Raw genomic sequence first — 22406 nt, 5'->3', positions numbered from 1 at the left:
AAATTTCGCCCCCTATAGTCAGCGATGGCGTCAGCTGACTATGCCGAGGCGCCGGCAACCACAGCCACTCGGTCTTGGAAGGGTTGAGCCTGAGTCTGTTTCTCCCCATCCAGACCCGTACGGCCTCCAGGCAACGGGCCATCACGTCAAGGGCATCGTTGGGGTGGCCCGGGGTGGAAATGTACAGCTGCGTATCGTCGATTTAGTTCAAGTAACTTTTACTTAAATATGCACCATAGCCACATTCCAGTATAATCTGTCATGTTAATATGTAGATTACCTGTTTTGCCAGAAATTTGAACCACAATGAATATATTGCCTCATTAAATAATATTAAGTAAAAGGAACAGAAATAAAATTAGGTCATATAGAGTCATCCAGAATGGGTCCAAATCTAGCTGCTAGGCAAATGTATGGTTCTTGATGCTTTAAATTCTATCTAGTACTAGAATTGGAAGACATCAGGCAGTGCTTCTGGGACAACAATCCCTGAAAATGTAAGACAGAATTTTATAATACAATGGCTAGTAATTGTTACACAAAATTGTTACACAAAACCCAGAGGCCTAGTTCTTCCACCTTCTCAATAAAAATTGGCATCTTCCACAATAAGTGAAGGTGCAGAAGCTGCAAGAGAAAGAAAATCAGAATCGAATGACCTGGAGTTGCCTACAAATATGTTCTCCGTTTGAAAGCAAAATTATTGGCCACAATTCTTCAATTATCACTTCAAACTTTTTTCCAATAAATCTATAATTAGAATAATTATTTTTTCTAATAAATAATTGGGTGATTTCAGTTTCTATTTCAGTTATTTCAGGATTTATTTATATCTTTCCATTTAATTGATTTCTGCAAAACTATCACAGGTGGGTAACAGAGCAACCTTCACAAAACAAAGCAAAATTTAACCAGTTACTGTCTATGTAGGAAGCCCTTGGAAACAGTATAAATATCCCCAAGAGGTTAAATTAGTTAAATAAAACAAAATGCTCGAAAAATGTTTAATCTAAATTATTAAATTTATTTATTTTATTATTTATTTATTATTTGGATTTATATCCCGCCCTTCTCCTCGTAGGACTCAGGGCGGCTGACAATCAATTAAAATACATAAATAACAATACAAATTTAAAATTAATTAAAAAAAGATATTTAAAAAAAGATATTTAAAAAAAGATATTAAATGTACATTTAATATAAATTCACAGACTTTCAGCTGATTGTTCAAGTGTTGTTGGATTAAACAGGAAGACTTCTGAAAGTTTCTCGCCCTCCTCTCATTCAGACTTATTCCATGTTAGTCGGGACTATTCCATCAGTCCTCAGCTATTGCTAACAATTTCCTTATAATTATCTAAGGGCTGATCTGCCCTGCAACAGAAAAGTGCTGTGATCCAGCGTGTCAAGTGACATAAGTATGTCAGTTTGGAGAGTTGCTGACTGCACTTCCAAATCCTATCCTGCCTTGGTCATAAAGAAGAACAGGTTCTGTCTACATAAGAAGTGGCAGGGTAGGAAAAGAAGAAGTGCTCAAAGTCCAAAGATAGATTGGGAAAGAGCAGATCTGCCACTCTTCTACTATTAGATCTCCATCCAATGATCAATCTATTGCAGGGCTTTTCAATCTTTTCACCCATTGTACCACTTTTAGGATATGGCAATATCCGAGTACCACCAGTCACCTAGCAAGGTGTCAAAAACTTGATGACCGCCCCCCAAAAAGGAAAAGTGATGAAGTACAGGTAGTCCTCGACTTACAATAGTTCGCTTAGTGACTGTTCGAAGTTACAATGGCACTGAAAAAAGGGCCCCCCAAGCCCCAGCCAAGCAAGACGCCTGCCCGCCCGGCCGCACTCTTCCTCCTGCCTGAGGTTTTCATTGTTGTGAGCATTTCTGTTGAGGATTGGCAGCGGGGGTGGGGTGGGGGGGTGTTTGGTTTTTATTCCCCCCATCTGCTGGGTGGTTGCAGCAGGTTTTGGTCACTTCACATGACCCTGGGACATTGTGACCATCATAAATATGAATCAGTTGCCAAGCATCTGAATGTAAATCACAAGACCCTGGAGATGCTGCAACATTCCAGCTGATTGGCACTTCTTCTGGGTTCAGAAGCACCAGGATCAGTGCCAAGCTCCAGCTGGAGCCTGGCTCTGATCCTGGTGCTTCCGCTGAGCCCTGACAGCCCTGCAGCTCCAGCCATCTCTCGCTCAGGCTTGTGCGGTGCTGCCACCAGTTCAGCTCATTCCCCTCCCCCGCGACCACTTTTCTAGGATGGTTGCGTATCACCTGCCAGGTGCCAATGTACCACAGGTGGTACCCGTACCATTGGTTGAAAAGCCCTGGTCTATTGGATTGATGAAGTAGCTGTAAAAGGGACATTCTCCTGAACATCTATGGCAAGAGAGACAAGAGGACAGAAGTGAATTATACCCTTTGTTCTGCCACCCATTTCAAGACCTGAGTTTGTTTCTCTTCTACCTAGAATCAGTGGTCTATGGAAAAACAAATCAGAACTTATCGCTACATTTAAATTATTTAGGTGAGTGTATATTTGAGGTGACTTGAATGGAGATTGTAGGCATCTTTGAAGTTGCTTGAGTGACAGGTTTCTGGTCAGATTTGGTCTGCACTTGTAACTAGTCATTTTGAGTTTTTCCATACACAGGTCTACTTGTTTTTTGAAAGGGGAAGAATGATAAACCATTTACCATTCTATTGGCAAACCTCTGTCCAAAAATACCTTGGTTGACAGCTGGTTGGAAAGAGAAGCGTGGGTGATGCTTCAGCAGTCCTACAAGCCATCAGCCTATTAGCTGAAAAAAGATTTAACACTATTGCAAAAGATGAGCAGAAGTATTTACTATCCTTCCTGCCACTTGGGTTGGAAAGGGAAAACACCAGAATTCTTGTCAAATCAGCCCCAGTTCTTAACTATTCCAAATGAGTAAATGTTACATAAAAATGTAACAAAAGCAGCCGCAGCAGCATCCAAAAATACCATATGAAATATGTAGAACAGTGTTACCATACAGGTAGTCCTTAATTTATGACAGTAATTGAGAAATTACAATCATAAGTCATGCCAGTCATTAAGTTGATCATGTGACTAAACCCAAATTTACACCATTGTTTGAAATGGTCATTAAGCAAATGCCACAATCCTTAAGTGAACCCACTGTCCTCAATGGATGATTTTCCCCGGAAACTGGGTTTCTAGAATTTTAAAAAAGCAAAAACTGAGGGAGCAAAATTGCAATATTGGCATGTTTAGTTCATGTACAGTGATTAATATCTCTAATATCAATTTTAGGCTTAGATAGAGTATTTATATGCGTAGTTTTGTTATAATTAGGTATCTGTGGCAACAAATTTGTCTTGCCTGGCTAAATAATGTTTTAATATTTAAATAATATTTAAAAAGAAAAGATGTAATTGATATTTTAACTTTATGAGTAAGCTTCTGCTGACTCAATTGTATTAATTATCAAAAAGTATACTTTTTATACGTTACTTTATATTTCCATGTTGCATGAAACACATCAAGCTTCAACCATATTATTTAAAGAAAAGTAAAGTATTAGAGGTAAAATACAACACTAGATTTTTACTTGATTATAGGTGTACCTATGATATAATATTGTTGCAGAATGACAGCTATGATTTTAAAACTGCTGTTTTTAAAACAAAAACCTTCTTGTAAGTGGGCTATAGGAACCACGGTTTTTGAGGATAGGTAGAAGTCAAGCAGCTGAAAGTCAAGGGATTCCCACTAAGCTCATAGTTGTGATGCAGACTACATGGCCATAAAGCTCAGCCAAGCCCATTTCTTAATAACTTTTGGAATGACCATTTTTAGTGGTCATATTAAGAACCTTTGGAACAGCAAGTTTTATGACATTCACTAGGTTAAGTTTCCTTCAATCCTTAACAAAAGAAGTTGTATGTACAAGTTTAAGGACTTACAAAAATTCTTTTGGAGGGATAATAAACAGCAAAAGGGTGATTAGAGTGATATTCTTAGAAAGAATAGACATAGAGGGAGACTCTATCTTTTCAATAAATATTATTAAAGTTTAAAATTGCATTGCACAATATTCTGTGTTTTTGATCTTGTTTCCACAAGTAGCAAAGTATTAGAAACTTATGTTTATTTCTTACTGTATTACTAAAATATTTTCAAATCAATTGAAAGAGTTCAAATAAAGGCAAGTGGAACTACCGGCTGAAAGGGGGGGGAGCCTCTCTAGGGATGAGTAAAGAGACATTCCAGTTTAGAGTTTGTTCTGGAGGAAGAAACATCTGAGGTCAAATCCTTATGTCTATACCTGACATTTCCCAAGGGAAAGCAGAGAGTCTGGCAAGGTTTTTGTAATATAAGTAATCAACAATAAAATTCTGTTCACGAGTGGTTCTGATTGCTTGCATCTGTCACTAAGATGTGTTTTCATTCAGTTTCTTAAATCTCCCTATGTACTTAAAAATCAAATATATCAATATTCTACCAAGATATCAGGTAAAGTGTTGATGTCAGGCCAACTTAATTTTAAATCCCGATGACTATATGCAGAATTTTCTTGGCAAGAATACGGAAATGATCTAGCACTCCTTTACTTGGGAATATTATTTTCAATTTCTCATTCTACAGAACAGTCCTGAAATTTTCTAGTTGTTTCTAATTCAAGTACTAATTTGTACTTACATGTGACAAAGTAGAAACTGGGACAGTGGGAAATAATAGAAATAACTACTTTCCTATCTCATTCTTACAACACTAATTCATCCTGGATCAAATATCCACATTTATTTCTTAATACCATCTCTTATCAATTGTTGTCTGATTACATACAAGTCCAATCTGCAAAGCCAATCTATCTTCCCCTAAAATTGTCCAGATTAAATTATTTGCCAGTTAAGTGTGATAAATCCATTCCACAATCACCTTAAATCCACCTAAAGAAGATTAATTTATCACTTATCCACTCAGTTTTCTGCAGTGATATAAGAGTGCAGGTTTGAACTTCAGGGAGGTGTATGGAGTCAACTCAGTTAGTTGTAAGTCTGTAAGGTCCATTGAATCTACTGCTTTCAAATCACATTCCATTTGTGGGTTTATACAGCTACTTGTCTCTAAATATTTTCATTGAAGCCTTTACCAATTCATCAAACTTTAAAAGCTTTCAGCTAGGAATTACATGATACCAAACAGTCTATTTTTAAGAGTCAGCTTCATTCCCTTGTCTGTAATCTGATTATATTGTTGCTTTATGTAGTAGATACGAGAGTTCTTCAAAGCAAAATAAGAAAATAGACAAGAGGAACAGAAAAGACATTTTCTGGATATGTCAATCGAAAATTAAAAGAAAGATTGAGAAAAATAAGTTCCAAACTTTTTCAGATTGATAAAATACAAAATCCCTGTAGTGAATGTCTAAGAAAAATGAAAATAAAATAAAGCACTTTCACTATCCAGGAACACACTGTGATTTTCCTTACAGAAAAATCAAATGAAAACAGCGAAACAAATCAAAGGAAAAAAGCAAAAAGAGCAGATAAAATCCAGCAGGGGGATAGAAATTCAACTAGCATTCAACTAGCAGTTAACTTTTAAAGATTTTTTTAAAAAGCAAAGCAAAACAAAGACTTCAAAAAATGAAGTTAAAACCCAGGCTTGCTTATGAGAATTGTTTACTGAGAGGAAAAGATGGCTAAAAGACCAGTGACATTCCGCTGCTCCCAAAGGGAACTGCAATCTTCAAGATTCCCTCCTTTGGGTGGGCCTACAGCAGCAAAATCAGAAGATTGTCAGCAGGAGAGAAAAATCTTCCAACTAGTCAGCAGCCATATTGGGGACGCAAATCACAACCTCTCCTTTTGCAATGAGAAAGTTTATATGGAAAGTTTTTTTTTCCTTTAATTTATCAGCTATGCCAAATTATTTCCTTTACATAAATTATTTATGTTTTTTGCCTTAAAATTTAAATTCAAACTTTTTCCTGTAATACAATTACTGTATGGATCTAATATTTTTGATACTAGTACTACACACTCAAGCCATCCAATCGTGAAGAGAGGTTGAGTAGATGGTGGCGAGAGCCCCAGCCAATGGCGGGATGGCAAGTAGGTGGGAGGAGATGTTTGTTTCCCAGTTTCTCCCTCGCGCGTCCAAGTGCACACTCACATTTTGGCCACACCCCCTTCCTCTCCTCCTCTCATTTCTTCGTGTTTTTACCTCATGACCAGGCTGAGAGGTTTAGGTTTCACTTGCAGCCTTGGCCTCATTTAGGACAGCCAAGCCAGGTGATGATGACACCACTGCTGCTGCTTCTTCTGAAGCGTCCCTCAGCCCCAGCCTCCGCCACTGCTGCCGCCACCGTCATGCCGGCCAAGAGGAAACTGGTGCTGCTGGCCCTCAACATCACCCCCAACATTGCGGAGGGACCCAGTCACACCAGCAAGGGCGATGGCTCCGAGTGAATGGGCTTTACCCCAATGAGGGTCGGAGTAGGGCTGCTGGAGTGGGGCCCCGGTTAGGGGTCTGAGGGGAGTGGGTGAAGGGCGAGGTATTTGTGAGGCGCAGCTGGAGTGAGCAAGAAAAAAGGAGAATTTGCTCCTGGAAGGTTATTTTGGGATTGCGAGGGGTTATGTGGAGCTGAGGCGATGAAAGGTCCAGAATGCCAATCAAGGAGAATATTTCTGGCTCAGGGTTAAAATAAAGGTCCTTGTGGGGGGGGGTCTCTGAGGATTGTGGTTTTCTTGCAGACTTTTTCGGGAACCAAAGTGGGATAATATGTGAACTGATGATGTTACCTTGTTTGGGTCATGAGACTTCAGCAAGAAAGCCACCCAGCTCAGAGAGCACCAAGGTCTCCACAGCCACCCTCCTTCTCTCTTCTCCTCCTCCATTCCACAAACCCCCTCTCTTCTGGCATTGCTGATGTTACCTAGTTTGGGTCATGAGGCATCTGCAAGAAATGCTGAATGGAAATGGCACCTTGCCTTTCTGACAGATGTAACAGAGCTACTCAACAGTTTCAATGTGCCACTTCAAGGAAAGGGGAAGCTCATCTGTGATATGCATTCACGTGAGAAAGCATTTGAAGTAAAATTGGACATACTCATTAAACATGTGAGGGAGGAAAACTTCTGCCATCTTCCCACAACGCAAAAACTATTTGCAGAAAAACCAGCAGTTGCATTCCCAAACAAAACATGTATGGATTCACTGGAAATATATATTTTCTTCACTTAAAAACTCATTCAAATAATTAACCAATTCATTTTTCTTGTCTCATTTTTTCATTTTATGCTTGATTTTACATTGTTCTATAATCATTATTTTTTTTCAAACTATAGCCCAGCCCCCCCAACAGTCTGAGGGACAATAAACTGGCCCTGTTTTAAAAGTTTGAGGACCCCTGCTTTATATAAAGGCCTAATCTACACAGACAAGGATGCTGTTGTTTCAGTTAATCTTCCTAAAATAATAGAACATTTCACTAGTAACAATGGCAGAGTGGGGTTCAGCTTTATTCACAATTAAGAAATTTTAGACAAACATGATATAAAAAGAAAATCGTATGATAAGTTACTTCATGGATTTTAGACCCTGTTGTTTGATCAAAGTAAGTGCAGAATACTTACTAACAGATGAAAGATACACTACTAACCTTTCCTTGAACCCTCCATCTTTGCCCTGCACCTTAACTCTACATTGCTTGTGTCAACTGCTTTTCAAACCTCAATGTCTTATGTTCCTTTTTGTCATCTCAGCAAGGGTACAATTTCATTGAGTTTTATTGTACATGAGACATAAGAAGTACAGAAAAGGAAGACACAATCAATTAGAGATTAGAACAAAAACAATATTATAGTACCGCTTTACAAAGCCTTAGTAAGACCACATCTGGAATACTGTGTCCAGTTCTGGTCACACAATATTAAAAAGATATTGAGATTCTGAAAAAGAGTACAGAGAAGAGCAACAAGAATGATTAGGGGACTGGAAACTAAAACATATGAACAATGGTTACAAGAATTGAGTATGTCTAGTCAAATGAAAAGAAGGACTAAGTGAGATATAATAGCAGTGTTCCAATATTTGAGGGGCTCCTACAAAGATGAGGGGGGTCAAATTATTTTCCGAAGCACCAAAAGGCAAGACGAAAAGCAATGGATGGAAACTAACCAAGGAGAGAAGCAATCTAGAACTAAGGAGAAATTTCCTAATGGTGAGAGGAATCTACCAATGGAATAGCTTGTCTTCAGAAATTATGGGTGCTTCATCACTGGAGGCATTCAAAAAGGACTGAATAATAATTATAGGGTATAGGGTCTCCTTCAGGGGGCTGGACTAGAAGACCTGCAAGAGCCCTTCCAACTCTATTCTATGTTCAGTATCAACGAAGGTTCAAAATTTTCTGACACGTATGACGCAGATCTGCTATGTTAAAAAAAACCCTTTTAAACATACTATATGAAGCTGTTTTTCCAAAGATTGTACAGTACCTCTCTAAAACATCCCTTCGGTAAAGTCACATGAAGTTATAGTCATTCAACTAACTGCAGAGCAGTACATAGTCAACAGATAAATATATTCCAAGATGCTTCTGTACAGCAGGAGTGAGAGCAAAAGAAAATGTTGTGGCCACAGCCTATATTTAGCTGGCTATGCCTTTCAAACAAGTAGTTTTTAAAAACCTGATAAAGAATAAATTGTAATTCAGAGGTACAGTATATTGATTAACTCTTCATCACAATTAAGCATAATTTGAAAAGTATTAAGAGTTTTGATTCTTTCTAATACACATATATTGTCCATCTCCAAAACATGTCTCACACATCTACCAGTAAAATATATAACAGATTAAATTGTACAATGATTGTCTTAGTATTCTTTGAATTAAATAGAATTAGAATGTTCCACTGATCAATTTATCACACAACGTAGCTTCCTTAGCTAAGACACATGATACATCTTCTTCTAAATGACAAAACTGTAATTCTTTTTTTGTCATTATTTATTGTGTCTTATGGGAAAGTAGCACTGCTGGCCCCTTTAGTTAGGAAGCTGAAAGAGCCTAGTGTGTTCCTTTAATTTTCAAAATACATCATATTTAAGAATCAATGAGGAAACCAAATTATGTTAGCTACTGGATAATGAAGATCATTAATTTCAGCTTGCAAAATATACCAACCATTAAGCAACTGTTCATCCTAAAGGTTTATTAGTGCAATAGTAAAATTACATTCATTAATAGAGGCTGTTACACTGCATCAACTGAATTCCTGGCCTCCCATATAAATCAGAAGATGCAAACCTGTTCCAACTTCATGATTCAAAATATTCTCTTCTATAAATATAAGAATTTGTAAACAAATAAATGAAGGAAATAGTACACGATCTACAGCTTAACTCAAAAATTTTATCAAAGATGAAAATGTTCTCTCCTACACAGAGAGATATACAGATAGTCCTCGACCACCATTGAGCCAAAAATTTCCCTTGCTAAGTGAGACAATTTAAAGTTTTGCCCCATTTCTTGCCACAATTGGTAAATGAATTACTGCAGTTGATAGTAATATGGTTGTTAAGCTAAACTAGTTTCCCCTTTGACTTTGCTTGTCAGAATGTCAAGAAAGGTGGTCATTGCAACTGTCATAAATATGAATCATCTGAATTTTGATCATGTGACCATGAGGATGCTTAAAACAGTCATAACTGTGAAAAACGATCATAAGTCATGTTTTTCAATGCCGTTGTAACTTTGAATGGTCATTAAATGAACCATTAAATGACCATTAAATGGTCGAGGATTTCCTGTAATAGGACCAAGAGAAGTACACTGATATATAGACACTGATAAAAGTCAACACCAGCCACCAATGCTATTTGTATACCATGACTGGACTTGAAACTTGACTGAAAAATGAATCCATTTTCTGTAGGATCCTCTGTAACTGAATCACTTGATAAAGCCAGTGGTGGGATTCAGCCAGTTCGCACCTGTTCGGCAGAACTGGTAGCTAATTTTTTGTTGCCCAGGCCCAGAATGGCCTTCTGGAAGTGGCATCCACACAGAGAACCGGTTGTTCACATATTTGAATCCCACCACTAGACAAAGCCCTAAGTGTTCACTCTAGCATGTTCAAATCTCCCAATTCTTTCTTTTCTTTTTAAAAGCCTTAAGACACCAAAATCTCTGAATTTTATATGTGCTTTTACAGGAAACCAATTGAAAAAAAGTGCTCTAGTTTAACATTATTTGAGTGACGGGTTCACTCGCTCCATCAGTCATCATAAATGGCAGCCTCTGTTTTGTAGCGATTCTGCTTTATTGCATGGATCAAGATCTGGGCTTACTGTAAAACCTGAGATGAATGTGAATATAGACTACATAAATGTTGCATGCACAGCCCTTATGTGGAATGCAGGGAGAAGTTAGTGGAAGAATATTTTTTTTCATATCATGGACCCTATCAAGAACATTTATTCATGAAAAAGGCCCTTTCCATGCAAATTACTCAATTCTAAAAAATAATTCTGGCAACTTGAATTATTTTCATGACAATATTGAATTATTTTCATGACAATATTTGATGCACAAAGCTGATTTCCTTAATTCAATATCTGTTTGAGTGCATTTCCATTCTGTAGTTACCATTATCAGGCTTTCTCAATCTAATATTACCAGTCAAGCAAACAAAGAATAAATAATATACTTTCAATTCAGATATTAATATTTAAAACAGAAAAGAAAAAAGATAATTCTTATGAATCTAAGTATTGAAGCCATATTACATTTGGAGTTGTAATATATTTCATACAAAAAAAACCACATACTCTGCTGCTATTACCCATTACAAAGCTATTTATAGTGGCTGTTGTTTATTAGGCACAGATGGCAAAAGTCAATTCCAATAAGAGTAAAGACATAAGACAAATTAATGATGTACAGCCATATCCACTAAATAACCTATGGCAACTTTAAGGAAGATTATGGATTTACAGAAAGATAATAAAGGGTAAAATAAAACAGTTATCTGCTTTACCTGAGCTTACAAGGCCAATTTACAGAATAGCATATTAATACTTTTCTATCTTTAAAATATCCAGCAGTTTAGCCAGCTTCTCTCAGCCGAACACTATCCATGAATAATTATCACTAAGCAACATATTTTCTAACTTGCTTTTTAAATAGTCCAACCTAGAAATTACCATTCAGTCTCGTGACACCAAATTAAATTAGTTTAAGAATCATTAAAACTTGGAATTCTTGATAAAGTATTCTACAAGACTCCAATTATTTATCAAAATGATAACATTTATAGATAAACACATGGAATGGGAATGCTTTAAAACATACTACTTGTTTTACATTTTACAGAATCTCTTCTCTGTTTATCAACTTAGAAACAGCACTACTGATGAATAAACTGGGAATTTTATATTACGTGTCAAAAGCACAAAGCGTTTGAAAAACTCTGCCAAGAAAAGCTGAGTTTTAGTATTTCACAAGTCTGTATCTGCTTGGCAGGCACTGATGGAAAGAGGGCATTCTCCTCCAATTTGTTTCTGAAGAGAAGAAAAGAGTCTATAGATAGAGCTGCCCTGCCAGAAAACAGCAGGCTTGGTTACCACCGCTGTTCATTTTGTCATCTCCAATCATAGAATCAAAAGAGTCATCAAGAACGCTAAAAGAATTTTTGATCTTATGGTTCCTTTTAGAATATACATGATTTCTTTAGCCTGTAGGCAATTACAGGAAAGTGACACAACTGAGAATGTTAGCAGCTACAACTGTAGTTCAGAGGAGAAATAAACTAAGAATGATTACTTTAAAGAACTCTACAAGAATATAATAAACTGTGACTAGAATTTTAAAAATGGATCTGTCATTCGCAAAGCAGTCAAATATTGTGGCATTTTACAATTTGCATGTTACAACAACAACAAACAATATATTACCCTGGGAGCTATATAAGAGATACTGGAGCAGTGCATGTTTTAAAATCCCTACTCAAAACTCAGAGAATTTTCTTCCATCAGAGGCCATTTGGAATAATAAAGAAACCCCTTTGGAATCTACATTGGAGAAGATAGCTGATGGAGGGATATTTTAAAAAAAATTACCTCCATTAGCCTGGAAACCATTCTAGAGTGAAAAAAAGTAACACTCTGAGTTGCTTAGGGCAGGGCTTTTCAACCAGTGGTACAGATACCACCTGTGGTACATTGGCACCTGGCAGGTGGTACGCGACCATCCTAGAAAAGTGGTAGCGGGGGAGGGGAATGAGCTGAACTGGTGGCAGCACCGCACAAGCCTGAGCAAGAGATGGCTGGAGCTGCAGGGCTGTCAGGGCTCAGTGGAAGCACCAGGATCAGTGCCAGGCTCCAACTGGATCTCGGCACTGATCCTGGCACTTCTGCTGAGCCCAGAAGAAGCGCCGATCAGCTAGAATGTTGCAGCATCTCTAGGGTCTTGTGATTTACATTCAGATGCTTGGCAACTGATTCATATTTATGACAGTCACAGTGTCCCAGGGTCATGTGAAGTGACCAAAACCTGCTGTAACCACCCAGCAGATGGGGGGAATAAAAACCAAACACCCCCACCCCACCCCTGCTGCCAATCCTCAACAGAAATGCTCACAACAATGAAAACCTCGGACAGGAGGAAGAGCGCCGCCGGGTGGGCAGGCGTCTTGCTCGGCTGTGCCTTGGGGGGCACTTTTTTCAGTGCCATTGTAACTTTGAACAGTCACTAAGCGAACTGTTGTAAGTCGACGACTACCTGTACTTTATCACTTTTTTCCTTTTTGGGGGGTCATCAAGTTTTTGACACCTTGCTAGGTGACTGGTGGTACTCGGATATTGCCATATCCTAAAAGTGGTACAATGGGTGAAAAGATTGAAAAGCCCTGGCTTAGGGTAGCAGCTTAACAAAAACATTTTCCTTTTATTCAGTGTTGTCCAGAAAAACACAGTTTTATTTGTCTACAAATAAACACTTATATGGAAGAATTTTCTAAAAATCCCAGATTTTAAATGCATTATCTTCTCCCTCCAAACCAGCCTTCTAGATTTTCTAATGTTCAAGCCTCATAAGTCTAAAGCAGCATAAAGAATGGAATGTCCATTGATCTGGGGGTTAATTATATTTTATTGTAAGTAAACATTTATAGTTGTATATTTCTGCTGATTATTTTATTGCCATCTCATAGTATTACTTCTCTTTCGTTTATCATGGCAATGGTGTTTTATTTGTTGACCTGATCAACATTGTTGTTGTTGTTGTTGTTGTTGTTAGTTGCGAAGTCGTGTCCGACCCCATGGACAACGTACTGGAAGGGAAATCATAAAGTCAATGAAATTTTGTGTTTCTAGCAGTGTCTCCTTAGAGAAGCTTTCTTTAAACTTAAAACCACTCTTACAATAATGCCATACTTGTTCAGTTTTGCTGAACAATTGGCAATAGAAGTTTTATATAAAACAAAGTTTGGGCTTTTTGGCCAACATAAATATTGGTTTTGTGGAAGTGGAGGGTCATGGGAAAAGTGATAAACATTTCCACATGCTATTAAGCTTCATAGTTAGCATGGTCCTGTAGAAGAAAGAAGGATTCCCAAAACAATTGTGAAAAAAGTGTTGGGGGGGAGGGCTTTAAGAAACCCATGTGAACATGGTTGGTGTCAACATTACATGATCTGTCTTTTCCAAACTTTCTATCACTTACAACAACAAATAGGAATTCACTCAGTTTATAAATCAAAAGGTAAACAATATCTGATTAAGACTATGGACATGAGATGAGCAGTTAGAAGGCATTGTTAAGACAGGGGATACTGGTAATAATCGTGTTAACCATAAAAGACGATCTGTATAATGATTTTTTTTGTCTGCTAGTGGGTTGTAAATTGTTCCTCAAGCATGATTTAAGCATATGAAAGACTTTATTAGAATATTGCTTATTGTTAAAAAAAATTAAGTTAGAAAGAAAAAAGGGGTTCAATGAGCAGCACACTAAAAAAAAGTTCAGAACTAATTGTCCAGGCAGTCTCCAAGAATCAAATATAATTGAATGAAAGGGGGGGGGGAAGAAGTTACATGGGATTTTTACTCTAAAGCAGCCATATATATGCCTAAGTATCTGAAGATGAAGCATTTTACCCTTTCAGTTAGAGATTTTTGCCCCTCTGAAATTTCATTTGATGGTTTTCTATTCAAAGGTATGTGTGGCATGCATGATGATTAAGAGCGAAGCATTCAGAGAGGACAATTTTAAGCAAACAAATTACTATCAAGTGAAATACTTACAGTACATAGTTCTACTTTTCTACTGTTAATTGGATTATAGTTTCGTATGCTTTCTATGAGTTTGCATACATTATATTAAGTCATACTGGCAGTTGGTGGGTTCAGACATGTGACGTCGAAAATAAACATTGGGATTTATAAACTATGATTTATGGATTACTGTGGGGCACAAATTCAGTCAACGGTACTTATTCATGAACAAGCGATTTAGCATACTATCACTTAGTACGCTAACTATGATGGTATACTAAGTGATGATACCAGGAGGGAAGAAAGAGGCTCTTTGCCAGCTGACATAGTTAAATATTAAAATCTAATCTAAATCAGTATTAATCCTGTGTGAAGCTTAGATTTGCTTTGTTTTATTCCCCAAAAACTCCATATTGTTTCTTATCATGTCCATATTTACAAATGATGAAAGAAATATCTGTATACATGCTATGCTTAAAGAGAAATCTCATTTGCTTTTGTGAAAGATGCAGGACTCTGAGAAAAAAAGAACATAGCAGTTTTTTCATAACATTCTTCAGCTCTTGAGAAAGTTGAGTCTTCCAAGTTTTGCAAGAGTTAAAGGACACCTTGAGGAACAATCGGGTACTTCTTCTTCTTGTTGTGCCATATCCGTTATCGGACGTTGGAGATCATGTTGGCGATCCTGTTTTTATCAGCAGCCCGCACGAAAAACTGCTGCTGAGTTTTGTCCAAACCAGTCCCTTAGATTTTGAAGCCATGATGTTCTTCTTCTGCTTGGACCTCGTTTGCCTTCAATCTTTCCCTGGAGGATTAAATTGAGTATGCCATATTTTTCTGTGTGTCGCATCACATGTCCGAAATATTCTAATTTTCATTTTTTAATTGTTTTGATGATCACCTCATTATTTCTGATCTTGTCAACCCAGCTTATACGTAACAGCCGTCTGTAAATCCACATTTCAAATGCTTCTAGTCTCTTCAGGTGGCCTTCTGTCAGAGACCAACTCTCTACTCCATAGAGCAGGATAGAAAAAATATAGTATCTGACAAGCCTGATTTTCAGTCTTAGGTTATGTCGTGACTGCAGAAGACACAAAGCAAAAAATCCTGATAACCACTGTTACCGAAGAAGCAAAAGGACAACATTTATCCCATAATGTTTTATTTTTAAAGCAGGAGTCTGCAACCTTGACAACTTTAAGACTTGTGGACTTCAGCTCCCAGAATTCCTCAACCAGCTACGGGAGCTGAAGTCCACAAGTAAAGTTGTCAAGGTTGCAGACCCGCTTTAAAGAGATGCCTTGCTCCAACTTTTCTCAAGAAAGCAACACTCCTTAAAAGTTTGTACAGCCCTACAAAATATGTTCTTTAAATCCTATATTTTCCTCTATTTCTCTGTAAAACAGGTTTTATGACAGAGCATTAAATTACTTCCATACAAGTGAAAATAAGCATTCAAACGGGTTTTACACAATATTCTTTGGAATGAACTTGTTTTAGTGGAGATAATATTAATTATTCACCTAGGAAACCCAATGCCAATCTAATAAGTAAACCAGGAGAAGTTACAACACATCTTAAATAAGTTAAGGTTATGAATAATTATTACTGAACTGCTCTCAATTCTCTTCTATTGTGTTCTAAATCACTTTTGGAAAGCCGAGTCAATGAGCCAGAAGTCGGGGTCATTATGTGAAACATAAATCAATCTTGTCAGTTAACTCCTGAGTTAAGCCTTTAAATACTGCTTTTCACATTAGAAGTACTCCTCAAAGGCTTTCCCTTTATTTTACAAAAACCATGCTTGAAATGCAGTTTACCACTATGTAAGAAAACCTAAACAATCACTGCACTTGAATAAAGTTAAACTACATATTCAGGATACAACAGGAAAAATATAACAGCTATTAGAAGCAGAATTTAAATCATTTCAAAATAACCCTTTTAAGTTAGTGCAGTCTCCCCCACTGGAGGCACCCCAGAAATTTTACATTGCTAAGGTCATTATGTACAACCAGAAAGGGCCAAGTGTTGAAGCAGAACAGAACACACCTGCAAGCCACAAAGTGGTAGAAAGGCTGAATTAGTCACACTGACATCACCACTTCTTATTGTTCCAAAGCTCAATCATATTTTCCTACTTAATCCCTTTTTTTAAAATACAAGATTTGCAATAAATCCAGATTAGAATAAGACTCTATTTTTTTTCTGATGTGCGCTCAATGACTTTAACAGCTGCATGATAATGAGAAATTAAACAAGTATAATTGATTATTTTCCATCCGTCTGAAAATTTCAAACTATATCTGTTGAAAAACAAAGGTTAGGGACAGATCATCAAAGAGGAAACCTAGTCACTTAGAATTGACACCAACTTGATAGCACATAATCAAACAATCAATTCGTTATAGGTTAATATAATAGTAAAATACTCTGGTACATTTGTTTATATAATTGATAGATTGGAGCGTTTATCAGAAGATGTTAATATCATTAGAATAAATGTTTACCCATTTATTGACCTAATGCATTTCCAAGACAGTTATTCTAACTGTACTGAATGACTGTGTCACAGAAGGTTATAAAAATATTTATAGAGTATCATATTAGCCATTCCAAACCACATTTATGCCCCACTGACATTAGCTGGGTTTAATTTCAAGTAAAAAGCATAGTAAATACCACAGCTTTAATAGTTTTAATTCCAATTAAATAATTTAAGCAGATAAAGGAATTATTTAACAAAAGTTGGAAGAAGTTTCCTCCGGTGCTTTTTATAAAAAAATTAAAAAATCAAATATCTCCAAGATTACCTATTATGATATTAGCAATCATCATGGAAGAAATATGATTTCACACATATTTAGAAGCAAAACAGCCTAGCACCTGGATGAATACATAATTCTCATGACATAATGCAAAAAAACCCCCTACCCTAAAGTAATTATTACATATATGGTAAAACATCAGGTTCATTCTAATTGTCCACTATAACATCCAACAATTGTAAATTAGACAGTGTTTGATTTCAGACTTTATGCTCATTCACAACTAAAACTTTTGAATAGGATTAGCTCACCATTTATATGCTATTAAAGTCTATATACACACCAATCTTTCTTTGGCCAATGGGTCTTGGTCTTCCATAGAATAACATCAGCTCAGAATAAACAGCATGGAAAGCATGTAACTTCAAAAATACAAAATATCTTAACTGAGTTTTCATATTATGTTTACTCACTATCTTCAGCTTTGGTTGTTGTCCAGACACTGATAAAACTATTGAAGGAATTTGCTATCTTAACCATATCATTTCTTTTCATGAATAAGAATGCTTAGTGCCAAGGTATTAGCAACTTAAGAAGTACAAACAATTCTTTGTGAGTTATCTGTAAAAACATGGTAGATCAGTGTTTGCTAACATCTGTAATTTATGAACAACAGTATTGTTTTTTTTAAGAGAGAGCGATGGATTAAAATCCCATTTTGATATTTTTGTCTGGATAGAAGTGCAAACTATCACAAAGTTTGTGATGACTGAGGTAACAATCAGTGCACTCAAATATCACTCAAACAGGAAATTACAGACTAAGTTACAAAATCCATTTGAAGATCTTTAAAAAAAAATAGATAAAGGAAAACACTGATAATAAACACCAATCTACTAATTTGGTCCTCAGAAGCACTTTCCAACGAATTCACTGTGTCCTGGTAGCAAGCAGAAAATCAAAGTGACAGACCTAGAAATTAATGAGTAAAGGACATGCTCTGTAGCAGATCAGGTTTCCAATTAATATTTCACATTCTGCAACAACTAAAAAAAATGGCTAGAAAAATAATTTCTACAAAATGCACATCATTTTCCATGACTATAAACTTGAGATGCCATGCTATTGCCTAGGTTTATCCTCATCACATGAACCAAGCAGTTCCCTTTTCTCATATTTTCTTTCATCGAATAATATCTTCCACTATTTTTGTAGCTACCAGGATTTGTCAAAAGCCAATGCAAACTTCTCTCAGTTGAACTTTCCCCAAACCAAAGATTCTGGATTGATGCTATCTTGAGCTCCGGACATCCTATGGAGCAGAAACCAAAGTGCTGGTTGGAGGATTCAGAAACATCAAATGAAAAACCATGGAGATGCTCAAGAAATGTGATAAAACTCTCTTAAGAAAATATTAGTGTCTCAAGGACAGAAATTACCAGCAGTGTGCACTAGGATATGGAATCTGTACATCTTCAAGCTATTCGACAAAAAAGTACATTAATCATTTTTGTGAATGCATCATTATTATTCATATTAAATATAAATAATACAAGTAACAAATTAATTCTCCAAGTACATCTTTGAAAAAAACTATAAAGACAATTATAGGGCTTTGGGCAGGTAGTTTTAAAAGAGAAAAATAGAAACATCAATTCTTTCCCCAAAAAACTATTTTCTAAACAACACAGGGCATACAATTCAGTCAGAATAAAGTGTTACTTCAGTCAGAATAAAGTGTTACTACAATAAATATTATCTTCTTCCTAAGATGTATTCAGTCTGAGGCTACATCCAATGCAAACATCTATGGGCATAAATTTCAATGAATTTATTCCAATTAAACATGTATAGCTCAGGCTGCACAAGTTAAATTATGGCTTCAATATAAATCTTCAAGCAAGAATTTCAATGGTTCAAAAACCATTAATTTAATTCCAGTTTTAATCTAGTATAAAGAAAAATGGAAAAACACTTTTTCTTTTCAGTAGCTGCACTGGTCTAAACGTTTTAAAAATATACAATGCAGTGTACTTAATATGCCTGATTAAAAAAAGATGAAGCAAGCAGATAGAAAATGCATGCTTACGATGCTTTCCAATTCACAACAGTTTTATATCCCATCTGAATTCTGTCATTCATTGAGAAGCATTTTACACACTGACTGAACTTCTTGGCTTTGACCCTGACAAACAGGCCAAATAAGATATGGGAAAGAAAAGATACAGTGACTGCTCAGCATCAGCTGTAACCCTGTTGCCTGCATGCATGGTGCAGCTTTCAACTTGACTTACTTTTTTCCATGAGGCTGAACACTACAACCCACATTTAAACACACGTAGTCCTGTGGCAGTAGAAAACTGTCGGTTACCAATTATTATATATATCATGATGGAATATGACAAACGGGCAGTCTCAAAAACCTTAACTCATTTCCATCAAAAGGGATTGAAGTATTCTTCTATCCACTCTTCCTAGACCAGGGGTAGGGAACCTTGGCTCTTTTGTAACTTGTGGATTTCAACTCCCAGAATTCTTGAGTCAGCATGGCTGGTTCAGGAATTCTGGGTATTGAAGTCCACAAGTCACAAAAGAGCCAAGGTTCCCTTGCCCCTGTCCTAGACCAGCGGTTCTCAACCTATGGGTCGCGACCCCATTTGGGGTCGATCGACCATTTCACAGGGGTCGCCAAGCAAGGCTGTCCGCTATTTTTTTCCCCTTTTCCAGCGGGTGCCTTACCTCCCTTGAGCTGGGCCAGCTGGTGGTCGGCCTGCTCCGTCTCTGCTGCTTGCCAGCTACGCCTTGGCCGGCGCAGGGGGCGGAACCACGCATGCGCGGCGCTCCCGGGCAGGGAAAGTCCTCGACTTACGACCGGTTGGGTAGTCCTCGACTTACGACCGGTTTAGTCCTCGACTTACGACCGGTTTAGTCCTCGACGTACAACCGGTTGGGTGTCGCGGCATTAAAAAGGTTGAGAACCACTGTCCTAGACCAATGAAGGGAAAAAAACCCTCCTTTTTTTCCCACCCTGAAAACTGTACGAATGGCCTATTTTTTTGCTTGGTGGTCATGTTTTTGTAGCATGGAGATGCTGAATACTCTTTTTTCATCCCCCCACCCCACCCCATCCCCACACTTTGCAGAAAGACATCTCACCAAAAGAGCATAGGTTAAGCTTTGCAGCATCGTTTCCATTCCCTGGACCTCAGAAATGCATATATGCCTTTTATTATACAGCACGGTTTCTCACAAGCAGGCAAAGAGATAGTAAATACTACTCTCCTTCCTCCCCTCCCCGCCCCCCCCTTTCCTCAGTGCTATTTAACACACCGCCATCAATCAAGGGTTTTATTCATTCATGGACACCGAACTCCTCCAAAGTAGCATTGTTCTCTTTTCATCCCCTTTTTTTCCTTTAAAGGTTCCATTAAGCCATAGGATCGATGCCCGCCTCCTCGATACCATTACCGAGAGAAAGATGGGAAGGGGGGGAGTGGGGGAAACGATGCGCTTTTGAACTCAGGGCGAGGTAAAACAAATACAAAAGAAGACCAACTTTTGCCCCCCCTCCTCCTTTTTTTAATCCGCCAAACCCTGCTTGCCTCCCCAATTGGAAAAAAAAAAAAAGTTGGTCGGGCGCCTGAGGACTAATTTCAGTCCTAAAAATAAACTCAGCCTGCAACGCAGAAGGAATTGACGAAGGTGGGGGGGGGGGGGGGAAGCCCCGCTCGAAGCCGGAAAACTGCCCGGCGGGAAGACGATCGCGCCTGCAAGCCCGGACCCAGGGAAGCAGCCTTGGGGCCGGAGGGCAAAAGCAGGAGAAAGCGCCCAGGAAACGCGCCAGGAGGGCGAGCTCGGCTCACACTTACGTCTCGGAATTTGTTCCACTGTCCGACCTCCTTGTCGTACTGGGAGATAGTGGTAAGCCATTGCTTATCGTCCAGGAAATTCCCGCTGTCTGACCTGCCGCCGGCTGCTGCCGTCGCCGCTGCAGCTATCGGTACCGCCGCCGCGGCTTGATTGCACCAAGCGGCTGCCCACACGCACGCCAAAGCGGCTACCTTGAACATCTGGGGCAGAGAGAAACGAAAAGAGGGGGGTTATCCCAAAAACCTAGGCGCCGCCAGAGGCCCTCCCCCAAACCAAGCGAGTTGGGGGCAGGCGAGGGGGTCGGGGGTGGGTGGCTGGGTGGGGGGGAAGGCGCGCTGCTAGCCTAGAGAAAGCCAAGCAAACGGGGGGGGGGGGCGGGAGACGGCGAAGCATTATTCCCTTCCGAGGAGTCTCTCCTCCGACAGAAGAGTTGGGGGTTTCCACCCCCCCTCTCTCAAGGGGAGAATAGTTATCTCCAAGAAATAATAATAATAATAAATAATAATAAATAATAAATAATAATAAATAATAATAATAATAATAATAATAATAATAATAATAATAATAATAATAGTAATAATAGTAATAATAGTAATAATAATAAAGGGCAGAGAACCAGCCAGTCCATCACCTTGCTGAAAATTCCACCGCCACCGATTCCCGACCCCAGCGAACCGAGAAGGCAGCTCGCGGTTGCCAATTGTATCTCCTCTGGAAGATGCTGCTGTTGCAACTCGCCGCTGCTTGCGCCCGGCGCTGCTTGCGCCCTCCCGGCCGCCGCCGCCGCCTCGCAGGCCCTCCGCCCCGCCCGCTCGGCTGCTTGAGCCGCTCGGCGCGCAGCTCCAGGCGAGCGGCGGGCAGAAGCCCCCGGCTGGCTCCCCTGCGGTTGGGGCCGTTCGGCTGCCCAAGCGAGGCTCAAACGAGGCGAACGGAGAAGAAAGATTCGCCCGCCCGCTTTTATTTTGAAAGAATATCGGCTCTGGGTTGAAGAGGGGTGGGAGGAGGAGTGGGGGGGGGGGTAACCTGAGAGTGAACAGCCGTCTCCCCGCCTTTTTTTTTTTCCTTGCTCTTTTAGCCGGGGCTGGAAAAGGGCAGGAGGCGACCCCTGCCAGGAGGCCCGGAGATTCATCCCGTTGCCCTCCATTTATCAGGCTGAGGTTTGCCACTCCTGGTGGCGATGGTGTGTGTGTATGGGGGGGTGGGTGGAAGAGATATGGAACGGTGTATGCCAAATAAGGCAGAGGTGGCCCCTACCTCATTTTTCTTTCTTACTCCCCTTATTCCAGGGGTAGTCAACCTTGGCTCTTTTATGACTCGTGGACTTCAACTCCCAGAATTCCTGAGCCAGCATAGCTCAGGAATTCTGGCTCAGGAATTCTGGGAGTTGAAGCCCACGCGTCATAAAAGAGCCAAGGTTGACTACCCCTGCCCATAGCTGGCTCAGGAATTCTGGGAGTTGAAGTCCACGAGTCATAAAA

General features: G+C 38.8%; 1 protein-coding gene across 4 annotated transcripts in view; it reads right to left on the bottom strand.

The window, feature by feature from the left end:
* SPOCK3 (SPARC (osteonectin), cwcv and kazal like domains proteoglycan 3) overlaps positions 1–21303 on the bottom strand; it is a 130945-nt gene extending 109642 nt beyond the window's left edge. For 3 of the 4 annotated variants that reach the window (XM_015819549.1, XM_015819550.1, XM_015819551.1), the window contains exon 1: positions 20928–21128. In XM_015819549.1, the coding sequence (XP_015675035.1) occupies positions 20928–21128 (201 nt within the window). Of the gene's footprint in view, positions 1–20927; positions 21138–21282 lie in introns of those variants that run through there. The other variant, XM_015819552.1, reaches the window with a different exon arrangement.
* Positions 21304–22406: the final 1103 nt, after the last annotated feature.

Source organism: Protobothrops mucrosquamatus, unplaced genomic scaffold (assembly GCF_001527695.2).
Source record: "Protobothrops mucrosquamatus isolate PMUCROS unplaced genomic scaffold, P.Mucros_1.0 scaffold945, whole genome shotgun sequence".
Taxonomy (NCBI): Eukaryota; Metazoa; Chordata; class Lepidosauria; order Squamata; family Viperidae; genus Protobothrops; species Protobothrops mucrosquamatus.
This window is presented reverse-complemented; position numbering and strand designations above follow the sequence as displayed.